Genomic DNA, 10,625 nt, shown 5'->3' with positions numbered 1-10,625 from the left:
TTCTCAGCTGTTGCTTATCTCATTATAGTTGTCTCCTTGGCAGAAGCGCAGACCTCTTTTTGATTTTGTAGCTGGAAAACCAAATAGAAGGATTTCTGTTGCAACTCCACACACATTTTGAGTTGTTAATACGATTATTAGTAGCTTGTAAGTGTTGCTGCTGCCCCACTCATTGAGTGCTCTGGCTTTATGATATACCTTTTTAGTTACTTAAAGGTTTCCCTCCCCATAATTTGCAACCTGATTTTTCTAGATAATGAAACACCAATTTTCAAATATAAGTAGACATAAGAGAAAATGTTTGAGACTATGACGAGCGTTAAACAAATGCAGATGGCATAATACATTTTTTAAAATTAGGCACACTTGTAGACAGGGAATTCAAAGAAGAAAGAACTATAGATCTAGGATTTAGTATCCAGTTGCCTTGAGCAGAGCTCTTGGGTGTTGGTTATTTCATTTTCAAGTGCTCTTGTTGATTCTAGACCTCAGCCCCACACCAGGGGCTTGATGACAACATAGCCTTTCATTTCATAGTTCAGAGCCTGCCAGTCCAGGATGGTGGGATTGAGGGAGTAGGAACCCTGATACACAAACTGGATCTCTTCGGGAGACAGCAGAGAGTTCCACATGTACAAATCCCAAGTCTCTCCCATAAAGGACTGGGTTTTATCAAAGCCTCCTCCATAGGAATCCTGTTCCTGGCCCAGGACAATCTTGGGGTTAGCTCCCACAGAATAACCCTGTCTCAGGCCGTTTTTCACCAGCGGCTTCCCATTGACCCAGAATTCGGCAATGCCTATGGAAGACTCCCAGCTGGTACAGATGTGCACTGGGGTGGGGAACTCCTCAATAACTCTGGCAGTAACTTTGGTTCTTCCAATGTATAAACTGTACTCTCCAATTCTGTCTTTAAAAATTAGTAGCTCATCCTTGCCCTGGGTGTTATAGGAGAAGAGGCTGTAGCACAGGAGAGACCACTATAGGCTTGAAAACACAAGGTAAAATTCTGTAGAGCTTTCTCCAGCTTTGTGATCAGGTTCATGTGGTCAGTAGAAGATTCTCTAGGGAACACAGACACCTTCCTACTGAGGTCTGTGGGAAGAGAAAGAAATATAGTGACCTTCAGGATAAATGCAGGGAGAAAAATCCCACTCAATCTTTTTCTCATCTCATGCTCCTTGATCACACCCTGACCACACTACCTTTCTGAGCAAAGGCTTCTGGAAGGCTGGCAAGGACAGAGACCCAAAGCAGTAGCTTGTCCATGTTCTTGGCCTGGGGCTGTTACAGCAGCAGCAGTGACCAGGATGACGGTACAGAGAGCACAGTGGATGTTCACTCAACTTCTGAGATTCACATTCTTAGGCCTCAGGCTATTAAGGGTTTATATGCACCTCTGGTTGAGGATGGGGGGATGGAGAGCACCGATAATGTATGAATGATTTTCCGGGCCTGCCCTCTGGTGCCAACAGTCAGAGCTATTGGTGGGGAAGGAAGGGTTGGAAAATCAGTGGGAGTTACTTATTAGATACAGGGGATGGCCAGAGCCCCACCCCTCTGTGACCCAGATTCTGGTGCTGGGGAGAGAGTGGTGTAGAGCTGAAGTGTTATGGAAGAGATGAGACCACACCAGGAGGGCCTGGCTCCACTCTCCGGGGACCCCTCAGTGTGATGGCTCCGTGACTTCTGTTTGTGGATATTCTGGGATTCTGGTTTTGGCTGAAGACCGTGAAGTCTCTTCACCTTTGTTTAATTCAATAGTTAGTAATAGGTCCATGTCATTACTAAGGGGAGCAAGATAATTAGAGTATGTATTTTCTGTCTCCCTGAAGCTTAGTATTTTCAGCTACTATCACTCAGCTCTTTTTCTTCTTTTGACTGTCATAGTGTTTCTTTCTTTTAAATTAATTTTTATTGGATTATAGTTGACTTACAATGTTGTGTTAGTTTCTGCTGTACAGCAAAGTGAATCAGTTATACATATACATAAATTCACTCTTTTATAGATTCCATTCCCATATAGGTCATTACAGAGTATTGAGTAGAGTTCCCTGGGCTATACAGTAGGTTCTTATCAGTTATCTATTTTTTTTTTTTTTTTTTTTTGTGGTACGCGGGCCTCTCACTGTTGTGGCCTCTCCCGTTGTGGAGCGCAGGCTCCGGACGCACAGGCTCAGCAGCCATGGCTCACGGGCCCAGACGCTCCGCGGCATGTGGGATCTTCCCGGACCGGGGCACGAACCCGTGTCCCCTGCATCGGCAGGCGGACTCTCAACCACTGCGCCACCAGGGAAGCCCTCAGTTATCTATTTTATATATAGGAGTGTGTATTCGTCAATCCCAATCTCCCAGTTTATCTCCCCTCCCCCACCCTCACTTTCCCCCTTGGTAACCATAAGTTTGTTTTCTACATCGGTGACTATATTTCTGTTTTGTAAATAGGTTCATTTGTACCATTTTTTTAGATTCCACATATAAGCAATACCATATGACATTTGTCTTTCTCTGACTTACTTCACTCAGTATGACAATCTCTAGGTCCATCCATGTTGCTGCAGATGGCATTATTTCATTCTTTTTTTTATGGCTGAGTAACATTACATTGTATATATGTACCACATCTTCTTTATCCATTCCTCTGTCGATGGACATTTAGGTTGCTTCCATGTCCTGGCTATTGTGAATAGTGCTGCAATGAACATTGGAGTACATGTATTTTTTTTAACATCTTTATTGGAGTATAATTGCTTTACAATGGTGTGTTAGTTTCTGCTTTATAACAAAGTGAATCAGCTATACATATACATATATCCCCATATCTCTTCCCTCTTGCGTCTCCCTCCATCCCACCCACCCTCCCTATCCCACCCCTCTAGGTGGTCACAAAGCACCGAGCTGATCTCCCTGTGCTATGTGGCTGCATATGGTATTTGTTTTCCTCTTACTTCACTCTGTATGACAGACTCTAGGTCCATCCACCTCACTACAAATAACTCAATTTCATTTCTTTTTATGGCTGAGTAATATTCCATTGTATATATGTGCCACATCTTCTTTATCCATTCATCTGTCAATGGACACTTAGGTTACTTCCATGTCCTGGCTATTGTAGATAGAGCTGCAATGAACATTGTGGTAAATGACTCTTTCTGAATTATGTTTTTTTCAGGGTATATACCCAGTAGTGGGATTGCTGGGTTGTATGGTAGTTCTATTTTTAGTTTTTTAAGGAACCTGCACACTGTTCTCAACAGTGGCTGTATCAATTTACATTCCCACCAACAGTGCAAGAGGGTTCCCTTTTCTCCACACCCTCTCTAGCATTTATTGTTTGTAGATTTTTTGATGATGGCCATTCTGACCGGTGTGAGATGATATTTCCTTGTAGTTTTGATTTGCATTTCTCTAACAATTAATGATGTCGAGCATTCTTTCACGTGTTTGTTGGCAATCTGTATATCTTCTTTGGAGAAATGTCTATTTAGTTCTTCTGCCCATTTTTGGATTGCGTTGTTTGTTATTTTGATATTGAGCTGCATGAGCTACTTGTAAATTTTGGAGATTAATCCTTTGTCAGTTGCTTCACTTGCAAATAATTTCTCCCATTCTGAGGGTTGTCTTTTTGTCTTGTTTATGGTATCCTTTGCTGTGCAAAGGCTTTTAATTTTCATTAGGTTCCATTTGTTTATTTTTGTTTTTATTTCCATTTCTCTAGGGCGTGAGTCAAAAAGGATCTTGCTGTGATTTATGTCATAGAGTGTTCTGCCTATGTTTTCCTCTAAGAGTTTGATAGTGTCTGGCCTTACATTTAGGTCCTTAATCCATTTTGAGTTTATTTTCGTGTATGGTGTTAGGGAGTGTTCTAATTTCATTCTTTTCCATGTAGCTGTCCAGTTTTCCCAGCACCACTTATTGAAGAGGCTGTCTTTTCTCCACTGTATATTTTTGCCTCCTTTATCAAAGATAAGGTGACAATAAGTGTGTGGGTTTATCTCTGGGCTTTCTATCTTGTTCCATTGATCTATATTTCTGTTTTTGTGCCAGTACCATACCGTCTTGATTACTGAAGCTTTGTAGTATAGTCTGAAGACAGGGAGCCTGATTCCTCCAGCTCTGTTTTTCTTTCTCAAGATTGCTTTGGCTATTCGGGGTCTTTAGTGTTTCCATACAATTGTGAAATGTTTTGTTCTAGTTCTGTGAAAAATGCCATTGGTAGTGTGATAGGGATTGCATTGAATCTGTAGATTGCTCTGGGTAGTATAGTCATTTTCACAATGTTGATTCTTCCAATCCAAGAACATGGTATATCTCCATCTATTTGTATCATCTTTAATTTCTTTCATCAGTGCCTTATAGTTTTCTGCATACAGGTCTTTTGTCTCTTTAGGTCAATTTATTCCTAGATATTTTATTCTTTTTGTTGCAATGGTAAATGGGAGTGTTTTCTTAATTTCACTTTCAGATTTTTCATCATTAGTGTATAGGGATGCAAGAGATTTCTGTGCATTAATTTTGTGTTCTGCTACTTTACCAAATTCATTGATTAGCTCTAGTAGTTTTCTGGTAGCATCTTTAGGATTCTCTATGTATAGTATCATGTCATCTGCAAACTGTGATGGCTTTACTTCTTCTTTTCTGGTCTGGATTCCTTTTATTTCTTTTTCTTCTCTGATTGCTGTGGTTAAAACTTCCAAAACTATGTTGAATAAGAGTGGTGAGAGTTGGCCACCTTTTCTTGTTCCTGATCTGAGTGGAAATGGTTTCAGTTTTTCACTGTTGAGGACGATATTGGCTGTGGGTTTGTCATATATGGCCTTTATTATGTTGAGGTAAGTTCCCTCTATGCCTGCTTTTTGGAGGGTTCTTTTTTAATCATAAATGGGTGTTGAATTTTGTCGAAAGCTTTCTCTGCCTCTATTGAAATGATCATATGGTTTTCTCCTTCAATTTGTTAATATGGTGTATCACATTGATTGCTTTCTGTATATTGAAGAATCCTTGCATTCCTGGGATAAACCTCACTTGATCATGGTGTATGATCCTTTAATGTGCTGTTGGATACTTGTATCTTTTCAAATTTCAGTTTTCTCCAGGTATATGCCCAGGAGTGGGATTGCTGGATCATATGGTAGCTCTATTTTTAGTTTTTTAAGGAACCTCCACACTGTTCTCCATAGTGGCTATACCAATTTACATTCCCACCAACAGTGTAGGAGGATTCCCTTTTCTCTACACCCTACCAGCATTTGTAGACTTTTTTGTGTGTGTGTATGGTACGTGGGCCTCTCACTGCTTTGGCATCTCCCACCATGGAGCACAGGCTCCAGATGCGCAGGCTCAGCGGCCATGGCTCACAGGCCCAGCCGCTCCGCAGCATGCGGGATCCTCCCGGACTGTGACACAGACCCACTTCCCCTGCATTGGCAGGCGGATTCTCAACCACTGTGCTACCAGGGAAGCCCGACTTTTTAATGATGGCCATTCTGACTGGTGTGAGGTGGTACCTCATTGTAGTTTTGATTCACATTTCTCTAATAATTAGTGGTGTTGAGCATCTTTTCATGTGCCTCTTGGCCATCTGTATGTCTTTGGAGAAATGTCTACTTAGATCTTCTGCCCATTTTTTGATTGGGTTGATTTTTTGATATTGAGCTGCGTGAGCTGTTTGTATATTTTGGAGATTAATCCCTTGTCAGTCGCTTTGTTTGCAAATGTTTTCTCCCATTTTGTGGTTTGTCTTTTTGTTTTGTTTATGGTTTCCTTTGCTGTGCAAAAGCTTTTAAGTTTAGTGATGGCCGGGTATTGACCCGATGCTACAGCACCATCCATTTTCGGGACTAGTTGATTCAGTAGGTGAGTTGTTACTTCCATGGCCACCATTCTGCTTATCAGAATGGTGCTTATCTTATTTTGCCGACTCTTCCATTTCTCATTACAACTTATTTTCCTTGTAACTTGTTTACTATCTACAGAGATGTTAGCATCTCACTTGGTTTTCCTCTCTTTTTTGAGTCTCTGGCTACTGAGGGTTCATTTACATTCATCTTTGGTGATGTCCCTGTTAATACATTCCACTCATGTTTATTATTAATTCCCAGGCACTATACTAGGTGCTGGGGATTCAGTGGTGACCTACCCTGGCACAACCCGAGTGACCTCTATCTTCATTCCTTCTGCTGCTACTTAAAATGTTGACACTATTATCCACTACTCAAACCTGCTCTGTCTCTGAGATATCAAACTGCCACTCTCCTTTCTAGCCATGGTATTTTCCTTCTTTCTTGCCCCTAAATTCTATGGAATCTGTTTTCATACTCTCGTCCAGTCTCTTGTTCATTCACTCTTCTCTCAGCCCATGGCAGACCTTCTGATCAGCCTTCTCAGTGACACAACAACTGTCACCAAGAATTCCCTTTCTCTGCCGTTGTTCAAATTATCCTTCTAATGCTCAGCTATGGGCAGTTCCCACTCTCTAACTTTTTCTAAGCTGAATCCCAGGTGGTAAAACCTTATATGGCTTGTTTCATAGTAAGGGTAAGTTGGAGTTAGGATTATACACTTTATTGCCTCATAATTAAATGCAGATCCTTCAGCTTGGAAGCCAGTGCCATTCACAATCTAGCTCCATCCTGGGATTAACCTCTCAATCAAACCCTGTTTTCTGGTCAAATGCCTCTAATTGTTTTTTCCCATACATGCCTGGCTTTCCTGATTCCCTTACTTCTATTCTTTGCCTTCATTCTGTCTTGAATTTTCCTTATCCATCTGTTTCTTAAAATCCTAACCATCCTTCAAAATCAGTCTCTAAGGTGATTCACTTCATGAACATTTTCCCGATGTCTCAGTCAGACATTAATTTGCCTTTTTCCAACTCCCCATGTAGTTAAGGCCAAAGACTTTGGAGTAGAATTTACTAGTGGTTAACTATTGTGAAAGCCGCTCAACCTCTCTGAACCTTGCTTTCCTTTTCTTCAAAACAAAGATAAAACTATCCACCTCACGGTGTTATTGTGAGCATAAATGAGATACTATAATATGCATAAAGTGCGTGGAAAAATGTCTGGATGGTTATTGTCATTTTGAATCTTTTTATGGATATCACCATGTCTTTCTCATATTATAGCTATTAGCATATTTATCTCTTATTCTCTCTTGATTGAGGCTGAGCATTAGGTCTTATTCATTTTTATATCACCTGTTTTACTTAACTATAATTTCTGCACATGAAAGGAGCCCAGTATATATTAGTGGAATCACATGATTCAAGCAGGGTGGGGACTTCTTACATAGAACAGTAGTAAAAAGAAAGTAGAATCCAGTTGAATAATATAAGCAAATCTACTGTAAGAGATGGGAGGTAACCTTTACTGGGAACCCAGGTACTAGGCTTCCCATATGTTAATTAATGAGTGCCATAAAATTTAGAGAATATAGGGTCCAGCAACTGCTTCTAGTTTTCATCAAAAATTACTAAAGTATCATTCTGTCCCCCAAAGATGGTTTGGAGATCAGTGTAGAAGAGCATCTTCTCTAATGGGAGATGAGGCTATGGAGCTGGCCTGGGGGATAAGTGTATATGACTGATAGGGTCGAGTGCAAAAGTTGATAGCTGGACATGAAAATATATGTTCAGCTACTGTGAAGAGACCAGCTGGGTTGGAAAGTAGGTTTCAGAGTAGAATGGGAAGAGGGGAGGGGAGGTGGGGCCTGATTCTGTTCTTTAGTTACCTTCTCTCGAATATGTTTCTTAGGCCTTGGAAGAAACTAGCCTGAGCTTCAGTAGCAGCCAAAGTGGAAACTGGATTCTTTCTGTTGCAGGAAGGAAGGTTCTGATGTCAGAATATAGGAAAATGAATCCTGGGTCTGTAGAACTGAGTTGAGTTCTCAAGGTGAGCCAATCCCTGTGGTTGCTGAGAGGTTCCTGGGTACCTTCCTGCCAGTGAAAATTCAGGTCAGAGGTGTTGGTTCCTGTCTGGGTGGCTCTGGAAAGACTGAGGATAGGGTAGGAAACATGGCAAGTGTTGAATAGAAGCAGGGTTACCCATGTGCCTCAAGTAGAGTTGTCCTGGTGACATCAGCTGGCATGCAGTAACGTGTGCCTTCAGAGAGGATGGAAGGAGGAGAGGGCGCTGGCAGCGCTGCAAAGAGCGCGTGGCATAAACTCAGATCTGGAAGAAGGCAGAGATGCGAGACCTAACTGAAGATTACCTGAGGGATTAAAGAATACTTGAAAGATTCTTTCTAAGGCCTAGGGTATTTATGGAAGACAAAGTCACAGTAACCACTGGGAGAGCCTGGATAGGAAGAGACTGAAGGAGAAAAGAACATGGGGTCAGAGAAGAGAAGAGGATTTTGGTGCTAATAAAGAATTATTTTCCATATGTTCTGTTGGTTGTAAGGAAATTTAAGAGCATTTACTTGTAGTAGATGGAAAGAGGCAATAGAGACATCAAGAGTAACTGATTATCACCCTGATAGGTGGTTGAATAAAATCAAAGGTAAATAATCTTAAACTGATGGCAGAGTCTTATGGTAAAAGAAAAAGGGCAGGGCTTCCCTGGTGGCGCAGTGGTTGAGAATCCGCCTGCCGATGCAGGAGACACGGGTTCGTGCCCTGGTCCGGGAAGATCCCACATGCCGCGGAGCAACTAAGCCCGTGAGCCATGGCCGCTGAGCCTGTGCGTCCGGAGCCTGTGCTCCGCAACGGGAGAGGCCACAACAGTGAGAGGCCCGCATACCGCAAAAAAAAAAAAAAAAAAAAAAAAAAAAAAAAAAAAAAAAAAAGGGCAAATCTGAGATTAAAAAAAAGATACATAGAGTAAACTCTAATTTGGTCCCATATTTTAAACTTCTGATTGCATATGATTTGGAAAAATATGGTGCTATTAGTGCAGATAAAACAATTGAGAGGGAGTTCATTTGGAAGAGGTGGAGGGTAGATGATAAGTTTGGTTCCTAAAATGCTAAATTTGAAATGATAGTATGACCTACACGTAGAACAGGCCAGTGGAGAACTTGCAATATGTGAGTGCCACTTGAGATTAGAAATAGAGGTTTCAGAGGAATCAACGTATAAGTGATGATGAAACAGAAAAAGATTATCTCTTTCCGTGGAAGGGAGAAGAGAGCAAAGGTCAAGGAACCAAGTACTGATGTGAGGGAACATTTGGGTTCCTAGGGTTGGAAGCAAGGGAGGAGTCAGGGAGAAAGACAAAAAGTAATGTTTGGTAGAGGGAAGGATGGTGTGTATAGTGTCATGGAAACCAAGTTAATGTAAGTTTCCAGAAAGCAGTGTCCAGTGGTATTAAATGCATCAGAGAGATCTAAGTAGAAAGGGTGCTGGATTTAGCAATCAAAACTTCATTGGTGACCTTTGAAAGAGCAATTTCCTTAAAGGGTGTGTGACAGGAGCCAGGTTGCAGGGGATGATGGAGGGAGAAAAAGGGAGGTCTTCCCTTCCTTAGGAACCTGTGTAGTAATTCTGACAAGGATCAAAAGGAAAGAAGCAAGATTTCTATCGGGGACTCAGGATCCATTGTGTGTTTCCCATGCAGATTATAGATTGTCTGTTTTTGACAGAGAGGCTGTTGTGTCTCTTCTTCCCACTGCATAACTTTTCACCCAGTGACAGAGAAAAGTCAGTGTTCACCTGAGATTATGACTGACCTTTCCACCAAAGAAGCGATTTCAGACTCTAAATGCCAGCTCCAGACTGCTGGCTGACTCCTACCTGCCCTTCCCAATTCTGGCACAGTCACAGATCGGCCTCTCCCTTTCTAGGTCCTGTTGGTACATGGGTGTCTTCCCTTGATCTCAGTTCTTTGGTCTTAATTTCAGGGTTCATTTATAAAAGAAATTCCCTGATGAATTTGTCATTGTCTCCTTTGGGGTTCAGGCCTCTGTCTAGATCAGCCTCCCTCAAGGAAATCTCACTTCTGATTTCAGAATTCAACTGTCATGCGCCTCTAGAATGTCACAATATCCATTTCTCAGTCTTTATGCTTCTCCACATCCCTCAATTATCACTCATTTATTTGGAATCACTCATCTTCATCCTCATATTTATAAAATTCATCTTGATTGCTGAAATGGATATTTTTAATCCATTAAATTTTTTTTTTATTCATTGGAACCCACTGGCCATAAGCACCTCCTTGCTGTTCATCATCCCTTTGTGAGAACAGCATCTGGGGGGGGAGCTGTGAAAAGAAGAAAAAATATAATGGCAGGAACTCGGTGTGACTGTGTCTTAAGTATGTTGAAGAGAAAAGTGACCCTCTCTATGTATAGGAATGCATTTCTCAGTCTGTAGTGACAGAGAATACATGCACTGAAGAAACGTGGGTAGATTTCTCACTTGGGCGTCCGCAAGAGGTCTTAGCTAGAGCTGTCTTGTTTCACTCTTGTCATCTTATCTTGCCCTATGTCACGTTTCTGCCCAGGACCTAGAGTCCGTGTCAGTACAGCAGAATTTTCCCATGTTCACCCATTTAATTCACATCCCTAAAACTACAGAATACAGAGAAAGATGCTCACAGAGGCTGACAGAGTTCACCTTGCCAGCCACCTCCAGCTTCGTGAGTGCTGTTGTGCGAATCTTCACCTTGTCAGAGAATGCCACT

The 10,625-nt window shown here is 41.6% G+C and overlaps 1 protein-coding gene across 1 annotated transcript; it reads right to left on the bottom strand.

The window, feature by feature from the left end:
- Positions 1 to 488: 488 nt before the first annotated feature.
- On the bottom strand, positions 489 to 1,269 carry APCS (amyloid P component, serum). Its single transcript, XM_059077207.1, is given in 3 exon segments — positions 489 to 970; positions 973 to 1,095; positions 1,206 to 1,269. Coding segments are annotated over 3 exon segments (669 nt in total).
- Positions 1,270 to 10,625: the final 9,356 nt, after the last annotated feature.

The sequence above is a fragment of the Kogia breviceps genome, chromosome 1, assembly GCF_026419965.1.
Source record: "Kogia breviceps isolate mKogBre1 chromosome 1, mKogBre1 haplotype 1, whole genome shotgun sequence".
NCBI lineage: Eukaryota > Metazoa > Chordata > Mammalia > Artiodactyla > Physeteridae > Kogia > Kogia breviceps.
This window is presented reverse-complemented; position numbering and strand designations above follow the sequence as displayed.